The 25,336-nt window shown below is 41.0% G+C and overlaps 2 protein-coding genes and 1 long non-coding RNA gene across 4 annotated transcripts; 1 reads left to right on the top strand and 2 right to left on the bottom strand.

Annotated features, from left to right (window-relative positions):
* Window positions 1–94: 94 nt before the first annotated feature.
* glud1b (glutamate dehydrogenase 1b) lies at window positions 95–14,947 on the bottom strand. 2 transcript variants are annotated; one of them, XM_041066743.1, is made up of 13 exons: window positions 14,355–14,944; window positions 10,134–10,214; window positions 9,824–9,879; window positions 9,060–9,123; window positions 7,894–7,988; window positions 6,776–6,955; window positions 5,128–5,265; window positions 4,764–4,901; window positions 4,568–4,648; window positions 4,137–4,260; window positions 2,453–2,544; window positions 1,942–2,004; window positions 95–1,113 (listed from the first exon to the last, which is right to left on the bottom strand). In XM_041066743.1, the coding sequence occupies exons 1-13, from the start codon at window positions 14,749–14,751 to the stop codon at window positions 994–996; spliced, it is 1,629 nt and encodes a 542-aa protein (XP_040922677.1). In that variant the 5' UTR covers window positions 14,752–14,944; the 3' UTR covers window positions 95–993. The 2 variants fall into 2 exon arrangements, with proteins under 2 accessions (XP_040922677.1, XP_040922678.1); XM_041066744.1 differs by lacking the exon at window positions 95–1,113 and adding an exon at window positions 1,802–1,840 and having other exon boundaries at window positions 1,888–2,004; window positions 14,355–14,947.
* On the top strand, window positions 2,770–3,372 carry LOC121201105. Its single transcript, XR_005896597.1, has 3 exons — window positions 2,770–2,820; window positions 3,129–3,248; window positions 3,327–3,372. It is a non-coding gene; the product is annotated as an uncharacterized LOC121201105 (long non-coding RNA).
* Window positions 14,948–20,167: 5,220 nt separating the features above from the next.
* On the bottom strand, window positions 20,168–25,336 carry LOC121201155 (endothelial PAS domain-containing protein 1-like). Its single transcript, XM_041066835.1, has 9 exons — window positions 25,204–25,336; window positions 24,418–24,584; window positions 23,502–23,737; window positions 23,322–23,406; window positions 23,084–23,184; window positions 22,779–22,942; window positions 21,836–21,942; window positions 21,562–21,730; window positions 20,168–20,365 (listed from the first exon to the last, which is right to left on the bottom strand). The coding sequence occupies exons 1-9, from the start codon at window positions 25,227–25,229 to the stop codon at window positions 20,302–20,304; spliced, it is 1,119 nt and encodes a 372-aa protein (XP_040922769.1). The 5' UTR covers window positions 25,230–25,336; the 3' UTR covers window positions 20,168–20,301.

Here is a 25,336-nt window from a genome sequence, read left to right as displayed (position 1 = left end):
AAAACATCCATCGATCACACAAACCTTTAAACGCTTTTACAGTCTGCCAAATTTGTGATAGTATAGTATTACAATAAACTCATGTGACACACTGTTCAGTCTTTTTCTGAACATTTTATTGGTTTCCACAAAATGAATAAAATAAAAAAAAAAAGTAATTTCCTCCAAAACGATTTCTATGTTGAGGAACTGGACGGTTAAAACTGAGGACAATTAGACCAGGGAACAGGGCGGCCACAGTGACACCGTGAACCCTCCCTGTTCCCTTTTCTTGGCCAGTGGAGGAATCGGGGAGAAGCTGCTTTTAAGATGAGAGACAGCAACGCGAAAGGAAGGCGGGACGAGGAATGGGAGAACACCTACTGAGTCTTGAACTTGAACTATTGAGTCTTGGCAACTTCACTACTATTTCTTAAGTCCTTAAAGAATGAGAAGACAAACTCAAGAGTAATAAAATTACTATTCTCTTATTCACATGAAGTTAAATCCCTTTTGATTAAAGTTAAACTGAAGTAGTCCTCCCCCCTTCGGGACAGACCTCTTTCTAAAATAAGGCATCTGTAGTGCTGACAACTGAAACAATCACAGCAGGAGGGTCACACGTGCATTCAGCGATCCAAAAAAAAAAGGACGCTCTAAACATGGCTGCCATACATCAACATCATGAACATTTATGAGGGCTCAGGGAGGGACAGGGTGTTTCTTTCTCACTCAGGATATAACTCCCTATTTTCTTTTTCCTCAAGATAACCTCAGGCAAAAACAAGAACAGGACAATATTTAAAAAGAGATGCAGGCAAGACAAAGATCACATGATAAATACCAGGCTAGCCAACATGTCGCTGTATATGTGTGTGTGAAAGAGCCAAAGAGCAGCGGTAAACAGTGATATGTTCTGAAGGCTGTTTAATAGGTGGAAGAAGGCAGGAGAGGGTGATCAATAGCAGGAGGGTGGAGGGTGAGGGAGAGGAAGTGTTGGACGTGATTGGCCATTTATGTGAAGGTGAGCCCCGCCTCATTGTAGACTTTGAAAACCTTCTCAATTGCGTTGACGTAGGCGGCCGTCCGCAGGTCCAGACCCAGGTTGTACTTGCTTGCTGTGCGCATGATTTGCTAAAAAGGCAGAAGAGAAAACGTTACACTTGTTGGCTGACAGCAATGTCAACAGCACCATCAGGCTACACTCAATAACTCATTATGAGATATTATCTGTCAAAGCTGAATACGTGCATCAGTAGACTTGAGATGAGATTTGATGTCCTCTTTACCTTACGTTAAATAAATCGAACTGAATACAGTTAAACACTAGAAACAGTTTCCTCTTCTATAAAACCATTTTTGACCAGAAAAAGAAAACATTATGATCCTGTTTGATCAACAGTATAAAGATGCAAAAACATAAGTGCACAAACTATACAAACACAAGTGCTTCTCAAATCTGATTCATGTGGACACAGTCAACAAATGAGTCTGAGATTTAAGCTATTAAGATTTTTTCATATAAACAGTAAAGCAACATGTGGAAGATGGAGAGAATTAGACAGCTGGAGCTCATCAAGACAATATGGCAATAAAGTGAAAATATGGCAAAGCCCATCCCATCCCAACTCAAGGGCTCAATGGAAGAGCCTTTTGTCCTTGTGGGTTTAAAAATTCTGTCATTTTCACATCAAAAATATCATGTAAATTTCAGAGGAAACATGCAGTTCATGTTCTTGGACATAACTCAGTGAAATACGGTTCAATTTGACTTGTTTTGTTACAAATTTCCTCAGTATTTTCAATGGCTGATAGAAATTTTCCTGCTTTACAGAAGGATGGGGATTATGATATTTTCAGACTGCTGAAGCGCAAGTCATTTGTTTCGTTTCAGTTTTCCTGTACAACATGTGGTACCTGTAAAACAGGTTGGTCTGTGTGATGTTTTGCACGATCACTTACCCGGGCAGATCTCTCCATGGTGTAGGCTAATCCAGAGTGAACAATATCCTTCTCTGAGGCACCCTGCAAAGAAAGATAAATGTCAATCTCATGGACACTTTTTATACAGTATGTACATAGAGCAGTGCTAAAATGATTAATAACTGAGTCAAATGTATAATTATTAGCAACAGCAAACATTAGTTTGGTTGCATGCTTTTACTATTGAGAAAGTGGTGATTTTTGCTGTTTCATACGAATATACAATAAACAGTTTGTAAGCATTTTCAGGTTGTAATGCTTTTATTTATGTGGCCGATAGTTTGGTAATATATAAAAGCCGAATAGGTGGGACGGGGGGAGAGTTTTTGACAGTGTCTGCCTTTAGAGTGCGAGCATATGGCTATTTCTTGGAAGTTGTACTTACCAGAACAGACCTGATATGTCTTAAACTCCCAAAAGTATCATCAGTTCAGTACTGATCAGCACCAGTCTGTGCTTGGATATGTGCGTGTCAGCACGTGTTACTCACAGCAACTCTGGCCTGGAAGTCAGCAGTAGGGACAATGGGAATGGGTCCTCCCTGCTTGCCGAATTTCCTCTCTAAACTCTCTTGCACAGACACTACGAGAGAGATAATGTAGGAAAAGGAAAAGTTAAAGAGATCACACACATCTCTTTCGTTTCTCCATAAATGACTCCATACCAAGTAATGACACCTTGATGATTCATCCGGTTAATCTACTTTTACAACTTGACACGCCTATTACCATACATGGTGAAAAAATGATTCTGCCAACTCCTAATTGGTTGTGTACGACCAAGAGAGAAAATATAAATGAAAAGGGAACGTGGTTGTTCAGAGCAGCAACTTCACTGACTCTGCCTGCCACAGATTTGGTAAGAATTCATCTACTTATCTGTACTTCAAATTCGTGTTGGCTGAATTGTTATTGTGATTTTCTTCTCTTTCCTGCAGCTATATTAAAAACAAATTAATCTTGCATTTAAAATACATTAGAAGCCTTGTTAGTGATTCAAACCTCCAGGTATCCCGTGCTGCTAGGCAAGAGCTAAAAGATAAAAGTTGCTCATGATTCTTGTAGACTTCAGAACTTATGTCAGCAAACACAGAGCTAACTGAAACGAACTGGAATACTTGCAGCAGTAAAAGAAGGGTCACATTTAAACTTAAAGTTTTCACACAGGACAAAGTGACACAGGGGAGGTAGACTTGATTGCCTCTTGTGCCTTCACAAAGCAGCTGTATCAACAATCCCAGACAGAAGACCAGAGCATCACAACACCAAGAGAAAAACACAAAAAAGGTACCATCTCAAACCTAAGTACTGAATGTGTTGTACCATTCATCAGTAGCTTGTTAACATGTTTTTGTTTTATTATAGATGACTGCTAGAAGGTTTGAATACCCTTAAGGAGCAGAACATGACAGAAAGAAAGAAATAAAAAAAAGAATTCTGACAGAGGAACCAGATGTTCTCTTTGAGGAAACTAAAAGAAATGATGTAAGATGCAACCTCATTTTCTTTACAAGGCGTCCAAATGAGTGGAAAGATGCAATACTGGCTGACTATACTGGGACCAGTGAAACTGAACTAGTCACTATCAGACTTGAACTGCCTCACGGAGGCACTGTAGGTATATACCCTAGTGGAAAGGTTGTGATACAAGGCACACAAAAAAACCTGACAGAATTCGAAAAGAAATTTGATATGTTAAATATGGCTACACAAATGGCACAACTCGCCATTGACGGAAGAGAAGAAGAAAGAGAAGAAAACAGAGAAGAAAGAGAAGAAAATCCTGTTTAGGTTGGGAACAAAGGGACCAAAAACCCTCCCCCTAAATAAAAAGACAAGCCCTGTCTGTCTGTCTGTCTGTCTGTCTGCCTGCCAGGTCAAACAGACCAGAAAAAAAGGGAAATGTGGGTGATCATACAGTAAACGGCTGCCAATTAAAACTTTTTTCCTACTATTTCCTTCATGAATAGGTGACTGGGCTGTAAAATCAATAATATTTTTTTATTTACATGTCATATACTGTACATCTTTAACAATTCTTTAACAACAAAATGTATAATCAACTGTAAAGAAATGTGATGATGATGATGTATCTTCTGACGGTGTCTTACGACCGTAGCACACTATAGTCTGTCTGCAAACTATAGAGGAATTACAGAGCAGTCGTGTACTCACTGAGCAGGTGGTAGTTTGAGTCTCTCTCATATTTGAAGGTCAGTCTTCCATAGCTGACATGGTTGAGATTTTTCAGCCACTCGAAATAAGACACTGTTACACCACCAGCATTCAGGTACATGTCCTGCAGCATGAGACACCACATACTCAGACATCTGCCTGTTTGGAACAATCTTCATTCCTCTGTGTGGAAATATTTTTATCAAATTCCCTCTGTACTGCAAAAATGTTTTTTAAGTTCTAATTATGGATGAACATGATTGTTCTGATAAATAAAGACACTGGAATAAACTGTAAAAGAATTGTTTTTGTGAACTTATTAATTTTAGAGGTCCACATCGTGTGTGTGTGTGTGTGTGTGTGTGTGTGTGTGTGTGTGTGTGTGTGTGTGTGTGTGTGTGTGTGTGTGTGTGCGCATTGTGTGTGCTTACAGGAATAACCATGACATTGTTTTCCAGGAAGATCTTGTCAGCATCAGGAGTGGTGGGACCATTGGCACCCTCAGCAATGATCTAGAAGGAACAAACAAAAAGCCAACACACATTTCACATGTCGCCCAGTGCTTCATTTCAATCCGAAGGACAAATTAAGGCACAGCACTTTGGGTAAATCAAACTGGGTGTTTACCTTAGCCTTGATCTTGGGGGCATTATGACGTGTGAGCTGCTTTTCTCCGGCAGCAGGGATCAGGATGTGGCAGTCGGCTTCCAAAATGTTCCCTTCGTAGGGTTTGGCTCCTGGGAAGCCCACGATGGTGCCATGTTGCTGTAGAAAGTGCAGAGAAACACAGAGAAGAATATCAGAAGATTAGAAAAATATGTATTTCCAGAAGCAAAAAAAGTATGATAATAATATTGTTAAGTGAGAATGAATGGATTGATGTATTTTGGGAATGAAAAACAGATCAATAAAGAGAAAAGAGAACAACTCTTGAGTAAAAAATACATGAAATAAAGAAAAAAGGGGAAGGGGAAGGCAACTGAGCTCGTACCAGTTTGTAGTCCTCCAGCTGTTTGGGGTCAATGCCTTCTGGATTGTAGATGGCTCCATCAATCTCACCGATGCCCACACACTTGGCCCCAAACCTGTGCAGGTACCTCATGGAGTGGAGACCCACGTTACCAAAACCCTGTGAAAGGTCACAGCAAGGTAATAATCACCACGGTCCAGCATCCCTCACCTTTAAATCATTAAATAACATCAATTGTGAACATTACTTTTTTTTAATTGTTATATCCATTTTACACAACCATAAAGTACAATTCAGGTCCATGTAACTAAACTGTATACTCTGCTGCCCCCATGTGGCCAGTTAAGAGTAGGTGATATGGATATTCATCAACTGTGCCATTTAACATGATAATGCTTTAATGATATATAACTAAATACAGTACATGTTTTAGAAATTATTTATAAAAATCTAGAGGAAAAATGTTTATATGTTGAATAGAATCTCCAAATGTAAATTAAATGCAGTGACGTGACAGGGGAGTAAAAACAAACATCAACCCGTTTTGATCTTGATACCGTACTAGAGATCTGCTCTCTCCTCTCTCATTACTAGATCTCTAAGAAAATCTAATCTCTGTACAACATAATCCTCACACACACACACACACACAGAGGGATTAGCGTTTTGAACATTCACGTCACGATTCAGCTGTTGTCACTGCTTCGTCACCTCTTCAGTGACACCCTTACCCCATCATCACTCAAATAACCCCTCCACAAACATCATCTCTCAATCATCATATTCTTATTATTTATGTATTACTGCTGAGAGAACAAGCATAACATGAATGAAAGTATGATCACATCCTCTTTTGTGTGCCAGGAAGGTGCAGTCGTCCTGACAGGCACTTGTGTTGAGTAAAACAAATATACAGGGTTGTTAATCAAGAATACCAGATTATATTGCGGTCATGAAAAACTTATATACGTAATTATAGAAAGAATTCTATGAAAGCAGTGAAGGCCAGTGCCTAAGGGTTCCCTTGCCATTTGTCAGCGTGTCTTTATGTGTGTGTGTGTGTGTCCCTGACACGTGAGGAGCTGCCATGTGGCAAGTGGAAGTGAAACTGTCAGGGAGAATGCTGCTCTTTGACTTTTCCACCTCCCCCCCAACAGATTCACAGTTTAAATCAGTAGTGACCTTTGTACTCTCTCCATTGCATCTTTGTTTAAGACTTTTCCAACGTGGCATTTTCATTGTCTAGGATATATCACTGATTATATTTCATCTTTGACACTAAGACAAAAAAAAACAGAGCTCAGTGACATCACTGATCTCAAGCTGAATCTCAATAAGCTCAGCATGCAGGTATTAGAGGAGCAGAGCAGGCTCATTTCTCCCAAAAGACTTAATTAGTTCCACTTTCCTGAATCATTTCCCATGAATAAAGAAGGGAGGCTCCTTTAGTTCACTGCTGTCTGCTTGGTATGAGGAGATCAGAGCCAGGCTAAAACAGATGGCGTGTTGCTGATTGAGACGCAGCTCTAAACCCCCTCATCGTGATGTCAAATGAAAACTTAAATCCTTTGAGTATCTGTGGGCAAATATCTGCGGTACATGCAGGGTCTCTTTCCTCCTGAGCAAAAGGTTTCTGCTATGATCAAACCATGTATGTGTGTGTGTGTACCTGGATGACGAAGGTCTTGTCCTGGAAGCCAGGGCTCAGGCCCAGCATGCTCATGTAGGAAGCCTCGTTAATGAAGTTCTCAATGCCATGGAAAACTCCACGACCAGTGGCTGAGATACGTCCATGGATACCTCCCTGGCTGATGGGTTTTCCTGTCACACACGCATGAGCGTTGATGTCCTGCACACACACGCAAAGAAAATAAGACCTCATAAACTCAATCGTAGAAAATTACGTACACAGTATTGGTGTTGTTGCACAGTTATCGAAGCTTCTTTTTGGGCTTAACAGACAGAAAAGACTTCAATCACTCTCAAAACTGCCACCAAGATATCCATTAGAAGTATTAAAAATAGCACCGAACCCAGTACTTTTTTGCAGGAAACAATTTCTTATATTTCAAAAGGAAACTACTTTTTGAAGGGAATTCAATACAGTGACATTTTTAAAAACTAGCATCTAGTGGCCATCAGTGGTACTGCATTCTGAGGCCCTTTGTGCACCACTTTCAGTTTTCAACTATGATGCTGAATGCTTGACACACACACACAGTAAGAGGTTGTGTAGTTCCCCAAAACCAAGCCAATCTTCCCAGTGCAGAAACTGGAGCCAGTGAATAGTTGGCATTTCTCCAGGATAAGCATTTTGTGTCCATCAACTAGTTGTAACGATCATCCATTTCATGTCTGGGGCACAATCATCTGGATTCTCTTGAGGGCCAAAACAGTTAAAATCAAGGTCAACTGAGAGTTTTTGACCATTATCATTTCTGACAATTTGGATCTTACAATAGCTGCAGTGCACACATGAATACGCACTTAAACACACACATGGGTAAATATTTTCCATCTTTAGTCAAATAATCCCTGTTTAACAGGTTTTGATAGGAGAATGATTAACTGATAACACAAGCACACACACAAAAGCCTCAGTCTGTAAAGCTGCTTTGGAGAGAGTAGGAATGTTTCTGTCGTGGTCGGCTGGGAAGGGAGAGGCAGGAAACCACTGTTCATGGTTTACATGTGAGTCACTCTTGGTGTTTAATTTGGCCTATTTTAAAATTCATCCCAAAAACCAGCCAAGTCAGACAGATTGGTTCTGTATGTCTGAGAACTCACAGTGTGTGCGATGGTGTTGGCGTATGTGTCAGCAATCCAGGACATTTCCCGCTCTCCTGTGCTCATGTCTGGGGCTGGGACGTCGATGCCAGGTCCTGGTGAACAAAGACATACAGATGAGGAAGGGAGGGAAAAGTGGGAGAGTTCTGTAAAGCATGCTCTGCCGAGCCTAAAGATCTGAACGAATGCTACGTCACTGACAATACAGATTTGTATGAGAGGGGAAATGTGAGCAGCAAGCTTTGTGTCCTTGTGTCATATATACATGTGCCCTGAAGGATCCTGTATCCTGGAACAAGGTCCAAAAACAGAAGCTGGCATGCAGAGACATGGGGGATGGGGCAACTGAGACATAGAAAAGGATGACCGAATCTCTCAATACGGGCAGTTTGACCATGTTACACTCACAGAATAGGGCAGTGATGTGTGCAGTGGGTACAGCTTTACCTCCGGGGTGTATAAAAAATTCACTAGTGAAGGCCCTTGTATAAAACCCCATCATATCAAACAAGTAAGGCTGTCTAAACACATGTAAAAATGTCAAAATACACATAACTGATGAGTGAAATTGCTCTTTGCTGTGTTTGAAATGAACACATTACAAACATGAACATGCATGCATGCAGGGGTGAAGGAGTAGCCTGTATGGGGGCTGTTTACCTGCTGAATCACTGTATGTTGTAACTTCCTGCATTTTAATACTTTTATACTTAAACTCAAGTCAAATTTTGAAAGATACCTTTATCTTGTAACAGAGTATTTCTGCATTGTCGTATTGCTACTAGGATCTGAGTATTTCTTCCACCGCTGCATACAGAATACACATTAGGAGATAAGTTATTTCTGCTTTATCCACTTGTAAACATCTGATTCAAGTTGAACTTTTCTCTCGATCCCTGTCCTTTCCACTGTGATGAATTGTTTCCCTCTTTAGTTTTCACAGGCACACCCTGAGCTACCCCAACTTGAATAAACAGCTAAACGTGACAGGATATGTTTGCTCCTCTGAGTGGAAATATCCATCACTACAGCTTCTTAGTCATATAGCACCAAAGACAATGAACCAAATACAAAGCAGTGCAACAAATAACTACTTACAAAATGTTTTAAACTTTTCAGTAACAAGTTTAACGGTTGTCAATTTAGACTCACACACAAAAACTCACCAATGAAACCCTTCTTGGCCAGCTCAATAGTGAATCTCCTGGTAATCTTCTCCAGTTCATTATCCTGCAACAGATGGAAAGAGCAGAGTTTAAGAAAAACATGCAGTCGCCTTGGTTACATTACTTCCCGCAAACCAAACAGTGTCTCCTCCATATAAAGCAATAGTTTCAATCAGATATTTAGAAAGGTGCTTCAGGCTGTCAAGCTTTTGTTTAGGTTTTCCTTGCAGTCAACTCTGATCTCACAGGCAACAAGTGACCTTTCAATCTGTTTATCTCACAGACTAAAATCTCTAATTATAATCAAATTAAAAGGCAGGGCAGAATAAGAACATTTAACTTAAACCAAACAACACTCATTTACTATTTATCTGGTCATTGGTCAGAAAATTAAATTAGAATTCAAACTAGAGGAAGATACAGAGGCACATTTTATTATCTGCTTCAATAGCTGAATGCAAACAAGCATCTCTTTCACATTTCAACCTCTCTCCTTTTAATTATTTGCCCTCGCTGTGTGGATGAACGAATACCACATGAAAGGATGAGAGTCTGCAGCCCTGCCCTTTGCGTTCTTATGTGACTGAATCATGCTCTGGGTTTGTTTGGATGTGAGAAAGAGAAATAGAAAAACTGATATCCCTCCAGCCTTGTTAATGTTAAGTGCTCTCATACAAGCATCGTAGCACACAGTTAAACATGTCTGTGTATCTCTACATGTGCATGTTAGTGTGGGGGAGGAGATTTGACATTAGAAGGCTTACAGAGTAATTCCTGGGGTTGATTTTGACTCCAGCTTTGGCTCCTCCAAATGGTACATCTGGAGGAAATTAATACAGCTTAAGAACCACAGGGACATACATATATTTCTGCCAACACACGAGACATTAAGATACACATGCAGAACAACATATTTAATGTGTAATCAGAAGACAGGGGCAAAACAAAAGTCTGATCACCTCTGTTATTGTTGCATGTCCAAAAATCCAACAAGAGGTACACTATTAATATGTATGAGGAGATCAGGGATAACCACCAAGAGTCTTTGTGGAAAGCTTAGACTTTAAAACTTACCGACGACGGCACACTTGTAGGTCATCAGAGAAGCCAGGGCTTTCACCTCATCCACGGACACATCTGTACTGTAACGGATACCTGAGAAAACACACGCATATATACAGGGGGAAGTTTAAAACATGGTGACATTTGTATGATAAAACACACACATTAACATTTTTATTTTGTTGATATTTGACTGAAGTGCATGTTCTCTACAACCACACCAGACCACATGAACAGGTCTGAGATCAATGACTGTGTCTGTCACAGTAACAGTGTTGGGCGGGTGGAGGCCGAGTGAACCAATCCCAGCCCTCCATTCTGACCCCAGCCCTCAAGCTGCAATCATCTCTTCCTGTTGTCTGGAGTTTACTACCGTTGCCAGGGTAACGCGTGGGGCCAGCCCGTGTACAACGTTACATGAGATCATATAGCCAGCTGCTGCTCCAACCAGATTGCCTGTCTCACTACTCCATCTCATTGGCACAGTGTGCTTGTGTGTGTGCAAGATTGACCAGCAATACCAAATATAGCATTTCCAGAGTTAGCTTACACAGAGAAAGCCAAGGGCAAACAGCACAAAGAGGAGACTGCAGAATCTGTGTCCATTAGGGAGATAACAGGACTGTGTGTCTATTTGTGTGTGTTCAACTGCAAGCACAAATCCCACCCACGATCAGGTCATCTTTAAATGCCACTTAATGACTTCAGTTTATGCCCACCTAAAAACAAAGCTCAATCTTTCAGAGAGCTGCTGTGATTCCCCCTCTGTCTGCTTTTCCATTCATACACAGATCATCTGAGTTACCTCGGGCCGACAGAGGACAATCTTGAGCTCTGTGATCAAATTAAAGGGGGGAAAAAAACCCTGGCTGCCTAACCATCCCCCATCCAACCACCCATTTATCCACCCAAACAACAACCCAGTACAGCAACAAGAATCAAAACATAACTGTAAACACATTCCTCTGAAATGGAGGGCAGATTTTTTGGAAATAAACTGAGCCCATGCTGAAATTTAGAGTTTCTGCAGCAGTCAGAGCAGCTGAGTTTCCACAGAGGGCCTGACGTGTTGGAGCTTTCCATCGAGGAGCCTCTTGGGTCTAAGGCAACCTGCCACATAGACTGAACATTTTGAGGCTTTTGCTTGAATAATGGTGAGTTTGGTTTAAATGACTATATATATTTTTTTATTATTATTGTTTAAATACTTGTTTCAATTATTCAGAGCATTTGCCTTATCGTGAATGTTTCCCGTCATTAGAAATTGTTTCTTCTTATTAACTTTATTTAGTGCACCCAGAATTATTTGCATGTCTGCATGTGGTATTTCATTTATGCTGATAATTATTCATGGTATTACAAGCTGAACTAATGGTAGTGGCATTTTTTTCTCCAGAAGTGTAAAAAGATGTTGAAATTGTCTGGATGCAATAATAATAATCCACAAATTAAAAAAAATAAACTTGTCCATGAAAGATGAGAGTAGTGGACAAATTATTTCTGATGAATGGCTTTAACCTTTATTATGTATCTATGCAACATTGACAAACTGCTACACTCATATGGTTTTCCATGTGACAACAGTGACAAGAAATATCCCACAGATTTAGTCCACTTCTGCACAGAAAGGAGAAGAGTGCTGACTATTTAGCAGACTAAACAAAACTCGAGTGTCTTATATTTCTTAACAACAGGACAAATTCCTATAAACTCTTTTCTAGAGTTTCTACACACCACATGATGTTCCTAAGTTAAGGCCCTCACTCAGTAGTCACTGGAGCGAAGTGTAGCCCTATCCAGTAGCTGCTCCTCTGTGTGACTCTCAAAGCTAAAGAATAAGCACATGAACACACAAAAAAAGACAGGCTTTGAACTTTGTAGTTTGATCTGAACATAGCTAAGGGTCTATGCACTATATCAATGATTAAACCCACTGAAAAATAACAGCTTTCACTCCTATTCCTCCAGTTTACAAAGGAATACAGTATGAGGGACTTGCCAGACCTGTTTATTGGGCCATTTGAATCAATAAACACTTAAATAAAAATTGGGTAAACTGAACATTTTAATGTGTAGGTCAAGTCAATATCTGAGACAAGTGACTCCTGAGTCAATTGTAAGTTCAGTTCTAATAGTTGCTGTGGTTTCACAGGAATTCCTATGAGAATGTTTATTATATTTTGTTATATTTCATTATTATGAGATATTTCAACTGCAAATGACAGGCTGAGCAATAAAGTTTTATCACAATAACATTTTCCCTCAGTTTTATGCCTCTAAATCTAAATGAGTCCTATCATTGCAACCACTGGTTAGCTGTTCCTTCAATCTGAATGAAGCAATATGAGAGAGAGGAAGGTTTTTAGTAATATTACCACTATAGAGGCCTGTTAATCAAATCAAATCAAATAAAATAAAATAAAATGAAATCAGTCTTTATTGTCACTTTGCTGTACATACAACTGCAGTGCAGGCAAAATGAGACAGTGTTTCCTGGGGTCAGGAGAGTGAAGGTAGAAACAAAGAAATTAAGTTTGTAATAAATACAAGTACTGAAAAAAACAAAAAAACAAACACATTCGATCCCTGCAAACAGACCCCCTCCCTCTGACCCTTGAGACCCACCCCTTGTCAAACCTATAGCCAGATGCCCATTGTGCAAGAGAATTGTCAGTGAATGTAAATGTCCCTAGAAGCAGACTGTCACTGTGTTTAAAGTGCCAGCGCCGGGTAACAGAGAACCGTTTAGCTGTATTTGGTGGAAATGTCTGTGGTTGGTTCAGCCTAACAGCCTGTGGCAGAAAGCTGTCGATGAGTCTGGAATTGAAAAGTTAATGCCAAGAAGGGTCTTGATATGGGTTTGTATTGAGGTGATGCTCAGCTCAGCTCTCCTCTGGGTTTTTTTTTGAGATGGACAGAGGCAATGACGTTAGTGTTATTGATTTTACCTATATTGCCTCTCTAAGTGATCTCTCTCTGACAACTGGCTGACTGGCTGCAAATTCATAAATAGGTGCACTGATCCATTACTCTTTAGTGGAGAAATTTGTAATGGATATTTTATCTGCGTGATATAAAAAAATGCCATGACTTCATCAGGCAGTTGCGGTGGAAGGTTTCATAGTGTTAATACCAGGCCAACGTCCACTCCACACCATTCGAACATGCCCTCTGACTGAATGGCATGTCTCTTTCTTCTGAGAATGCCTCCTCTCCACAGCGCCCTCCCCCACCTGTCACACTGCTGACAAATAGGAGTGCCTGGAAACACAGCCACCCCCTTCCCATGTCTCACACCCCCTGTATTCCTATACATCATATCTCTCCACTCACAATTTACCCAGAATGCACTGCCACAGTAGACCATAATGCCTTTGCTTTGAACCTTGAACTCTGAACCAAAGGGCATATGTCACTGTCATAGCATATTCTACCCTGGCCTGACAAACTGCACATACAGCTCCTTTAAACAGAGGATTTGTCTATATAATGGGTGAGGACCACATAATTTTTCTCTGCTTTTGGCACTCGCCCGGGTTTCCCTGTTTGCTTGAATCAAATGACAGAACACTGCACGAGGTTTTTAATGGTCAACCATGCGTTTTGTGCAGCGCATGTGGAGATGCAAAGCCCTGAAAGGCTCAATGACATGACACCTGTGGGCTGCCCTCTCCATCACCTCACACACCTGACACACAAAATCAGAGTAAGAAGTAGACCACATCGATGATAACAAGAAATAAAATGGCGCATCCATCCATCCAAGTTTTGACCCAGATCAAACCAATGGATTAAAAGACTGGAGACTGATGGCAAAATGACTGTAGACGAATGGTAACATCAAAGATCGATGGCTACAGTTTAAAACAGGTACAGAGGTTTAACGGCTAGCTCGCTGCCGGCACTCAAGCTAACAAACAACAGTTACGTTGCAGCCACAGGTGACCAGGAAGGTCACTGTAAACTGCACAAAAAAGTCTCATAAGCAATCTCATGTAAACAAATGAGCAGCTACTTTAAAAAAAAAAAAAAAAAAAACACGGATGCAACGTTGGTTAGCTAAAAATAAAAATAGTGTAGCTGCGTGTAGCGGCAAGCTACAGTTGCAGCTGCTGGCAGCAGCTGCCTTGAGTTTTGTGCTTTTAAGTAGCTAACGTTGCTGCTAACTAGTGCTAAGTAGCTGGCAGCTAGCCGTCAAAGAGGCCGGTCGGGGAGGTTTGGCTCAATTCTTACCCCCTTTGCAGGGTGTCCTGTGCTGGCTGTGCTGGGCGCGGTACCCCTCCACGACCTCCCACTCTCCATTATCCCTCTTGATGGGGAAAGACACGCTCAGGACATGATTGCAGGGCTTGATGATGCGCAGGATGCCCCGCACACGGTTCCTCTTCTGCTCGGGGCTCTCCCTGGTCCTCAGATCCTCCACCAGCTTGTCCTCCACGATGGCTGCGCCGCGGTCGAAGAAGCCCTCGACCATCCTGAAGAAGTTGGGGTCGTCAGGCTTGTCCGCTGCGTCGGCATAGTGACGGACCCGCATCAGGGACGAGGACACCGGGAGAGCGGAGTCCACGCACCCCGAGGCCAGGGCACTACCCGCAGAGCGGCTCAGCAGCTCCCCGAAATACCGATACATGACTGAAACTAGCTAACCGTGTAAACGAACAAATAAAAAGGCAACTAAACAACAAGGACAATGGGGGTGACGACAGGAGAGGGGGGTAGAATGAGCGACACAGCAACTCCTCACCGTGTCCCGTCCTCTGGCCGAGTGGGGAATGGCATGCTGCGTCCGTTTGCTTTAAAAGGCAGCACGAGCCAAGGGAGGCAACGGGAGCTCCTCGGGACGCACGCGGAAGAGGAGGACCAATGGAATCGCGCGCCCGTGCTATGCAGCTGACAGCGCGCGTTCCCGAGTGTGCATCATTGATTTCAGAATCAGCTTTAAAATCCTCCCTTCACAAAGGTTTTAATTGAATTAAACTGCATTATGTTCTTATGTATCTTATTTACAAGACATCTCACTTTGGATTAATTGTTTAACAAGTGGTAAAGCTATCCTCATTCACTTTCCTGCTGATAGTTGGATGAGAAAAATCAGTACCACTCTCGTGTCTGCTGTGTAAATATGAAGATAAAGACAGCAGGCAATTAGCTTGGCTTAGCATAAGACTGGAAACAGTGGGAAACAGTTCATCCTGGTTCTGTACAAAGGCAGGAAGTTACTGCACTCTGCCAAGAAATAGTCCAGCAGATAACAACCTGCAAAACCACAACTTGAAAGTTTTTACATTTTGGTTTTTGCTTTGACTCAAAATGTGTTAATTATGTGAATAACTGTGTTCAATTTTTAATTATGATAAACGTTTTAAAACTAAAATTAAACTAACTAAAAGGGTACTGTACCAAGGCCCTTTGACTGGATCAAGTTATTTTAGTTAGTTATTTCCCCAGCTGCAAGTTCAGGTAGTATTACTTTCAGACCAAACAACCACTTGAAGGTCACATAGAAATTATAACATTTAAACTGAACACAATAAAAATGAGACGAAACAAGATGCGCATAAAAATAAACAACTGCTATGTCAAATATATTAATATTTTATTAGGTTTACAGGAACATAAGCTGGCAGATATGAAGTGCATCAGCCTGGTCACTCATTAGCTTTTGTACAGCGACCACAGTGTTACAGTTTTTGTACTTTGTGGCTTGATCAAAGGATCTTTGCAATGCCTGCTGTCATCAGCAGTTCCCTGATCTGGTGAGTGAGTGACACAGCCATGCGAGGGGAGAGAGAGTGGGGAAGTCAAGTGGGAGACATTGAACAAGCCCACTGTGTTTGCATCAGTCATTAACCACCCTCATGGGCAGCTGCAATGAAAGGGGGAGTTGATCTGGTGATGCAGTTTGTAACTCTCAGCAGAAATAACTGTTAACAGCTTCCAGTAGAAAGTAAAAGTCTACAGAGATTCAAACGAATCTTTGAGGCTTTGATAGCTAAACGCAAACATCAGCACATCTAGTGGCACTGGATAAAAGTCAGGGATCACCAAAGTCAGTGGGACACAACCTCTGGGAACCATGAATGTCTGTACAAAATGTTACAGCAATCCATCCAAAAGGTTTTGACATGTTTCAGTCTGGACCAAAGTGGTGGACCAACCAACAGACAAACTGATGACTGACCTTAAATGCATGTCCTATCTAGATCTGTGCGTGCTATGGTGCATTAATGTGTGCATATACAAGCGTTCTATACGTGTGCAATGATATGTGTCCAAGTGAGACGAGAGAGGCTCCTCGATGACGCACAAGGGGCTTTTTTCATAATATTTTAAGCACGTTGCATGCAGAGCAATGTTTTTCACAAGAGCACAAGACACTGTCGCATAATTAAATATCTGCTGTAGGCCTCTGCTACCATTCAGTAGTCAACACGTGCAGGCAATTTTACAAATTAGGGTTAGGGTTAGGCTGAGCATGCACAACACTCCCAAAAAAACTGGCCAGTTTTGTGCTGGTCACATGTTTATGACAGTGCACCTGCTCCCACCGTCAAAACCAGTCAAGTCAATTTTATCTATATAGTGCGAAATCATAACAGAGGTTATCTCAAGGCACTTTCCATATAGATCAGGTCTAGACTGTACTCTTTATAAGATTATTTACAGACACAGTCTAAGCACAGCTAAGGTACCTTTGCATGAAGTGGCTCTTACGTACAACCGTGTTCATATCATGTTAATGCTGTTTCACATGTACAGTACATGCAAACATTGTCTGCCACTCTACATGGCACAGCGAGACAGAGCCTTAATGCTGAGCTCGTCTGAGCGAAGGCCCTGACCTGGGCTTACACCTGTGGACTCTGCACAGGAGATAAGATTAGATGCTTCCCCCCGGGCACAGGTACAAATACACATTCATACTGTATGCTTAAAGAGTGGTACAAACGCATGATTGCACAATGTGAAAAGCAAACTGAATTATGGCTCAATTAGGTGTGATTTTACCCACACACTATGTTAAATATATTTACAATGAGTACACACAGGTTTTCAAATTGGTCTGTTTTTCCCTGAACATCGTGTATCATCTCTCTGATGTCAGTAATCAATAGTAACCACGTTACCCAATGCAAGTGGCACAAAGTCAGGGCATTGTTTCAGGATTACTAATGCAATAACGAAAGAGCTTATCACTTTATTGTTCTATCGGTCTACTACAGGGCCATATAGCTTTATCGACTTCTAAAAGCTGATATACTGACTGAGATGAAACTGCACAGTTTTAGAACAGACAGAAGCAGAGAAGGGATATAATATCTGAATATGCTTATGTCAGTTTGTTCTTTTCTTTTTGGAAGATAAGCAAACAGCAGTAAAAGATAATCTCAAGCCTTTGTATCCAAGTGAGACCCCTTTCACCTAAGGCTCAGTGTCTGGCTTCAGACACCTGAGCTCCAGATATCTGGAACACAGCAGCTTTTTTTTATGTTTCATGAGGCCCCTTCATCAAAAAATGGCGCTCACTGGTTCAGTTTTGAACCCAACCAGATGCTTTCAAAGCATAGAAGGTGGATGTGCACACCCATCCCCAGTCAGGTACTGGTGCAGGATAAAAAACAGCATGCAAGGGAAAAGCAGAGATTGTCAGCACACTGGAATTTGCAAGTTGCCAAGAATAAGCTGAAGCAAACGTTTTGACCTGTAAGATCTTCATCAGACATCCATGTGGACAAAAGTCAGGAAATTATATGTATCTTGTTCATGTGCCTGTTTGTACAAACGGAACCAACTTGTTTTTTTACCTGTCATGTAAAACATGTTTCAGTCAAAGGACTTCGAACTGTGAACTCTTCACCAAAGGTCAAATTCAGTCAGCTCTGTTTTTTCCTCCCTTTCTTTATCCAGATACAACCTTATATTAATTCCACAATAAAGCAATGACTGCAATAAAAGACAATTAATAATTAAATGAAATTATATACATGAAAAGCTAGAACTTAATTTGGCTTTGATTAAATTAAGGGCCCTCTCTCTCCTTCATCATCCCACCAGGTTTTCCCCACCTCTTTCCCCCTGTGGCCGCCTCTCTGCCAGACACTGATTTATCATGGTTGCGTTTCAAAGGGTGAGCACTGTCATGTCATTGGCTTACAGCCTGACAACACCCACCCAACCATAGGGGTGTGACTGGGGGAGGAGAGGAGGGTAAGAATATGGGGGGCTGACGTAAACAAGGGCCTGTTCAGTCAGGTCACATGGTGCTTTTACTGGAAGTGCACGAGAGCTTGGAGGAACAGAGACCGTGGTCCTGTCTGTGTGTGAGGGTTGTGAAAGTTTTGTGTTCAAGTCAACGCTTTTAAAATGGGAGCTCGTGGGAGCACGAATCTAAACCCTCAACCCTCAACCCCACCACCCACCTCTTATCTAATGTGCCTCGGTCATACCGGAGTGAACAGGCTTCGGAAACAACACGCAATGACACAAATTCCCTCAACACCTTCCAGGGTCACCTTGAAAACCAGCACTGTCAACCAGAAAATGGCAGTTTGGCAAACTGATCCAACATTAGAAAAAGATTTCCAAGAGCCAAGTTACTGAAGAAGTGCTTTGAACATAGAGAATAAAAAACTGTTTCACCAGTGTTTTTGTTTTTTTCCTTTTTGCAAACCTCGTGTCACTTTCTTGCCTACGTAACGGCTCAAATTCAGTCGTGACTTTGTGAGAGAATTAATATCACGCGGCTGGATGAAAAGATCATTGCTAACAAGCACCTTTTATTCTCTTAAAGCAAAGAGAGACAGAGCTGGGAGTTAACATTACTTAGAGTAAATGACCAGTAGAAAGTGAAGATCAAAGAATCGACTCAGGGTTATTCAAGGAAAAAGATTATGATACAACAAGGAAACTTTCTTTGCGACACAATACACAGAATACAAACTTAAAATTAACAATAAACCCACGCTTTTGTTTCAGTGACAACAGTTAAACACTAGATGGAGCAAGTATCATTCTCTACATGCTGTAGACTGACACTGAGGTGCACATCCCTCATACCAAACTGAGGTTCCTGAGAGAGGCTGACAAATCCTCACACACAAAACATTAGAGCACCTTTACGTGTGTAAGAGTTGACGATCAGGTGTTAAATCATTTGTATTTAAATGCACCACATGATTTATATTTTGTGAGTGAGATTTATTTTGTTCTATTTCTTGAGTTATCGAACAAAGACACTGCAAACATTAAAGGTTCAACGTAACTAAAAAAAAAGTGGGTAATTTTATATTTTCTGTTGTTATTCATTCATATGGTTGTAATATTAGGGTTTTTTTTCAGATTATTTTAAATTCAGTTCCACACCAGTAAAGGCAGTTGAACTGAAACTTGAAATAGTCTGTGTGTGTGTGTGTGTGTGTGTGTGTGTGTGTGTGTGTGTGTGTGTGTGTGTGTGTGTGTGTGTGTATTTAAAGGCCGAGAGGTAAAAAGTTGAAAACGTTCTCACGAGAACTTTTCTCTTGAGTGTCTCCATTCAGGAAGCTGTGGCTTTGACTTGCGTCTGCTCACATCTCTTCATCAGCACTATGCATATCTCTCTCTATATATATGTGTGTGTGTGTGTGTGTGTGTGTGCGTGTGCACTGTACATTATGTCTATGCTTGACTGTCAGATGTCACCCCACGTGTCAGATGGCTCAGAAGGAAACCCCAAAGGAAGTACGGTCAGGCTCTGAGAGGTCAGGAAAAAGTCAAACCACTTGGTTTCGTGAACAAATTTCAGCTCTCGTTACGTCCCGTCAACTGCTTGTCAACCACAGTCTACACATTAAGCTTTCAGTTTTCTGTGAGGCGGACAGAAGTTGTTCTACTGCAACAATTATGCAAAACAGTTGTACAAAGCTGTGAAGAAAAAGAAAAAAACAAAACAGGTTGTGTGACAAGCTTTATGCTGGAATTACAACCCACTTAAAATTAAAAAAAATACCACAATATCCACATACTATACATAAAATAGTGTCCATGAATATCCTCAGAAACATCAGGCACAACACAAATACACAGAAAGTTGTTTTGAATTAGAAAGTTTCATATTTAATAATTGCATGTTTGATGAAAATAAGTGATTCACAGAAGAAGAGCAGGTGATTGTTTTGTACAGGATGAGGATTTAGCAGACTGTTTAGCACAAATATCTGTTGACAGTCTGGCCCAAAGAGAGTTGCAGGGATGGTTCCTCCACTCCACTGTAAGACACGCACATACAGCATTAAGTATTCAGAATAATACTCTGAATTACACTAAATCACCTATTTGTATGGCCACACAGTCTTTGTGTTTCGTGATGGGCAATTTCATCATTTTGTTACATTTTATAGACTGCAGTAATTGTTGTTCAATAGAAAAAATTATCAAAAGATTAATGACTAATGAAAATAATCATTAGCTGCAACCTTAAGTTGTTAGCTTCCCATTCTGCCATCTACACAATTATTGGTCTCTGTAAATCACAGTATAAATTCAATTTGATACTGTTACTGATTACTGATACTGATACTGTTGTACTGTGTTAGCACCTGGAAAGCCTGGAAAGCACCTTCTCATCAGTACTGTGAAGGAGTCAGCTGCCAGACAGAAATGCATTAAGAAAATTAAGACCAGAAGAGCAGCAAAGGCCAGTGAAGAACATTATAAAAAGCTGCAAGCCCACCAAATTAAACAACAAAATATATTGTTTGCCTGCGATCTCCAAAAAAACACAAGCGTTTTCTGATCTGATGCACCTGTCAGCAGGACGGTCATTTACCTGTGCCTTTCACAACTGTTAAATCACACCCAAAACTAAATCCCTTTGATCATTTGACAGTGCGACGGTTAGGGTTTTGTAAGAGTACACTGTTTGCTTTAGGTGACTTTAGTCATTATGGTTACAAGTCTCGCAAAACAGTAGCACAAACGTGGCACTTCTCCTGTGTCAAGGAGGTTGTGGTTTGGCATCTGACTCTCAAATCAATGCAACTGCAAACCGAAGAACAAAGGGAGTTTTCAAAACAGTTCACTGTAAGAACACAGCAGTGCTTTGAGCTGAATGCAAACATCTCCATGCTAACATGTTCACAATGGTAATGCTAATGACAGGTATTTGGACATAAACTAAAGTATTGGACACAATTTTGACCTGGTAATTGTGCTTTGTGGAAAGTCAGGAGAATCAGGGACTTGAATGCCTGTTACAGATTTCTTGGCCATCCATCCAGTAGTTTCTGAGAAATGTTACTGAAATCCACAAATGTCAACATCACGGTGACACTAGAGGAAATCAGGGGAAACGCAAACATGAGTATTCCCTGTCCGCTGGGGACCGTGAGTGTCTGCGCCAAAATGTGGTGAACCAACCGACAGAACAGCTCAGAACAGCTCAGAACACTGCGATCACACTCACCTGAGGACATAGGTAACACAGAGGATGCAGAGAGGCTGGTGGGTGCTGGGTCTGGACTTGGATGGTCGGGAACTGGGGATGACAGCACTGTGACTCTCCACCCAGACGTAACCTCCTCCTCTCACCAGCATCCTGTATTGACCGCTGACTGACTGACTCTTCCAACACACTGCCGAGAGAGAGAGGGAGAGGGGTGGGGATGGGGATCAGGTATACACAAGTGCGTGATGTGTGTGCATGTGTGTGCTGTATGTTTGTGTGCGTCTCTACTCACAGTTCAGATGATTTTTGGTCAAACAGTTTGTGTCCAGTGTGTGACAGAGATCGTAGATGGAACGACCCAGCAGCTCCTCAGGACTGTAGCCTAGAAGCAACGTCACTCTGCACAAACACAAACACACAACGCCGTCACGACATGAATTTATTTTACAAAATACTGCCCGAAACCAGTCTTCAAGCACATGTCAATAAATGAATTGTTCTGATGCTTTTATGGTGTAAAGCCCTTACAATGGCTCAATACTGAAGTACGAGTTCACTTAGTTTTACTTATTCAGCAGCAGCCACAAGCAAGAGTAGTCAACAGTCTAAAATTAAAGAAGGGGAAGGTGAAAGAAGGAAACTCAGCAGAACTTAATTTTCTGAATATTTTTTTCATCTGTCAAGCTAAATTAACCCCTTCAAATCCAGTTTTACTTTTTTGTTTAAAGTTAAAATCATAATATATTCTGTATTCGTGTGTTTCAGCTCCTTTAACATAAAAAAACATTATTTGAGACCAAAGATGCTACTTTGTGTTGTAAATATACAGTAGACAGAAAATCTCTTGCAACTTCCTTACAATATAATTTGTATTGAGGGTTATTAGTAACTAATCAGAACTATGACAGATTAGTCATTTGGTCTATGGTTTGTATTTTCCCTGTAGTTCTTGGAACCAGCAGTTAAAACTAGCAGAACAAATATCAGTGCAGAGCACCTGCTGAATAAAAGGCGGTGAGCTTTGAGTTCAATAATTTTCCTTCCTTTTTCTTAATAATTTCATAACGTGCAACATTGCAAAATGGAATCACAATTCCTCCTTATTACGCGACATGCAGAACAACTCATACAGCGTGCTGCAGCAACTTTCACCCTGTGTGTGTTTCTTAGGAGCTCATATTTACTTTTACGTGTGTGTGCTGTTGAGCGTATGTGTACACATTTGTGTAAATCACCTCTGGTCACAGTATGTGAACCTCATGTCCATGCTGTGCTGGCTGGTGAAGGTGTGCGTGCTGAGGAGTGTGTGTGAGAGGGGCAGAGGCTGACAGGTTAGCAGCAGGCAGGAAACTGAAGAGGGAGTGACACACACCTTCACGCTGCCCTGACAGTGCAGAACCTAAAACCACATAATTTTATGTAAAACTTAGCAAATGAATTTTATCAGAAGCTTTTTGATGCTTCATGATTTTCAAAAGTTACAGGAAAGGGTGGGTAGCAGTCTGAATTTTTGTTTAAAGTAGTACTGTTTCTCACTAACCTTCCACGTAGCTGATTTGAGGTTGGTGCTCCTTCCTCTGTGTGTCAGAGCGCTTTTTATCCTCATGACAAAATCCCTCTTTGCACCGCACCAAACGTCCTCTAAAAAACAAGAAATTTATTGAGCTGGATAAAAAAAAAAAATGTTTAAATTTGCATAATTTCACAATAAATAGTACTCAATCACACAATATATAACTCTGGACTGAATACAGACTCTTCATGCTACACACACACACCTGCTGTTAGCCGTAGATTGTTTTTGATTTCTTCGTGGTCACAGGGGTGGGTAAACTCAAAAATGTTGTGTCCCATCAACTCAGTCTGTCAGAAAACATAACATCTTTGAAACCTGAATCCTAAGTGTACACTGTACATCATTTATGTAGAAATACACGTGTGTGTATGTGTGTGTATACCTGTGTCAAGCCCATGTATTTGCTGACATTGCCCGATAGGTAGATCATGTCTCCGTCAGTGGATAAGACCAACAGAAATCCTTCCAGGATCCTCAGGTACATGTTTGTCTCCTCCAAGGCCTCGACGTCCTCCGTCTCTTTCTCCTCATCCTCACGCACACGCCATTCCTCTCCACCTTCCAACACTTGTCCATGTTTTACTGCGTGACTGGTCTCTGCTTTTGTCCCTGAGTTCCCTGAAACAACACAAGAAAGGGATTTTATAGATTCTGCTGCCGTATGATTTTTTTTGTTTTTTTTTTCAAAATTGCTGTGGAAAATCGTTCATTTCATGGGAAACTTTTTTGTTCTATTCTACATTTTAAGAGTGTTGAGTGTTTATGGGAACTGTGAATAAAGGATGTGGTGAATCACTGTGTGTGTTTCAGGTGTTATTCTCATATTATTAAGGACTTCCTCTATCCAACACCCGTATACAGACAAAACTGATCTTATTCACTCAAGTGAAACATGTTTGGTTTTTTCTGAAGCAGAATAAAAATGTTATGATTGATATTGATTGAGCAGACTCAAACATATTAAACAAGCATTGTTGTTCAACCCAATATTACTTTTGAATTTTAATTTAATTGAAAGTTTGATGAGCCCACCTGTTTCCGGTTGTTCTTTTATTAGTTGTCACTATTTGACTGTAAATGTTCTGAACGGTAACTTTTTTTATTGAAACTGTCTCGGATAGGACAACTTTTTCTTTTCATGTGTAACCCGTAACAGAATATACAATAATATGTTAGATTTGAATATACACTGATGTCATCCACAGGTATAAATGCAGTTTTTGGCAATTTCTACATGATTTGAATCCCGTTTTTTATCCCTAGTGCATGTCCTTGATGTGCGTGATGAGTTTTGTTACCTTTGAGCAGTGTGTGCATGCGTATGTAGCTGAGGGTGAGGCGAATGATGGAGGGCTTGTCCAGGTGCGCTCGGATGGAGGGTTGGAGCGGCAGGAGCTGGGATAAATCTCCGAACACATCAGACTCCACTCGACGTCTCCTTCTGGCCGCCTCACGGCTGATCGCCCTGCAGAGAACAAAGGTCAGACATAAAAAAAAAAAAAAAAAACATACACAATGGGTGAGAATGAGCGGTTTCAGATTTGGGAAATAACAAAGTGGATTTTCTTAATGTTGCCTTTTAAAATCTTGAGCATCTCCAAAACCTCAACTTTGCAGGGACTCTTATTTGAGTTTGATGACACAATGAATTTTTGACATTGTCTGAGAGGGTTGTAGGGAATTTCTCAATATGTAGGGAATCATGTAATACTTCAACAAGAGGACGTTTGTGAGTTGGGAAATCTCCAGTTTTCGGTTATTTTCATGACTTTTTAAACTTTTAACATTGTTCCTTTTACTGCCAAAACTAAACTTTTACTTAAGATTCTTACCAAAAAAGATTTGAGTCCTTCACCACTGATGAACTAATTGTGAAGGACAGCAGTTTACTGTGGTGAAGATTCTAGTGCCCAGTGTGGTTACGACACCATCTTTGGCCTCACCACATCACCTCAGTCACAGACCAAACCGGCATATAAATAAGTCAATTAAACATGTACATGGATATATTTTCAAAAACATATTAGATGCACTGCGTAGATACTTTTCAAAACGCCTGTGAACAGGGCAACACGCAGCTTTACCTTCTCTTCTCCTTGTCAGCTGTCATCGCGTCCAACAGGTGTCTCTATGCAGTGTCATGGTGAAAGTTGACTCAGAAAAAAAGAGATGGTGGCAGCAGGAGGTCACAGCACAGCAGGGAATCTCCCCACCACA

This window comes from Toxotes jaculatrix, chromosome 21 (genome assembly GCF_017976425.1).
Source record: "Toxotes jaculatrix isolate fToxJac2 chromosome 21, fToxJac2.pri, whole genome shotgun sequence".
Classification (NCBI taxonomy): Eukaryota; Metazoa; Chordata; class Actinopteri; family Toxotidae; genus Toxotes; species Toxotes jaculatrix.
This window is presented reverse-complemented; position numbering and strand designations above follow the sequence as displayed.

Bases quoted from the DNA above. Each gene is read 5' to 3' on its own strand.
- glud1b (XM_041066743.1), bottom strand. From the start codon at position 14,751: ATGTATCGGTATTTCGGGGAGCTGCTGAGCCGCTCTGCGGGTAGTGCC. The intron at 9,880-10,133 runs GTAAGTTTTAAA...AATTTCCTCCAG, and splicing joins CTACAAGTGTGCCGTCGTCG to ATGTACCATTTGGAGGAGCC. The intron at 1,114-1,941 runs GTAAGTGATCGT...CTGCCTTTTTAG, and splicing joins CCATGGAGAGATCTGCCCGG to CAAATCATGCGCACAGCAAG.
- LOC121201155 (XM_041066835.1), bottom strand. From the start codon at position 25,229: ATGACAGCTGACAAGGAGAAGAGAAG. The intron at 21,943-22,778 runs GTGATTTACACA...GTGTTTGTGCAG, and splicing joins TTCACATACTGTGACCAGAG to AGTGACGTTGCTTCTAGGCT. The intron at 21,731-21,835 runs GTGAGTAGAGAC...CTCTCTCGGCAG, and splicing joins GACCAAAAATCATCTGAACT to TGTGTTGGAAGAGTCAGTCA.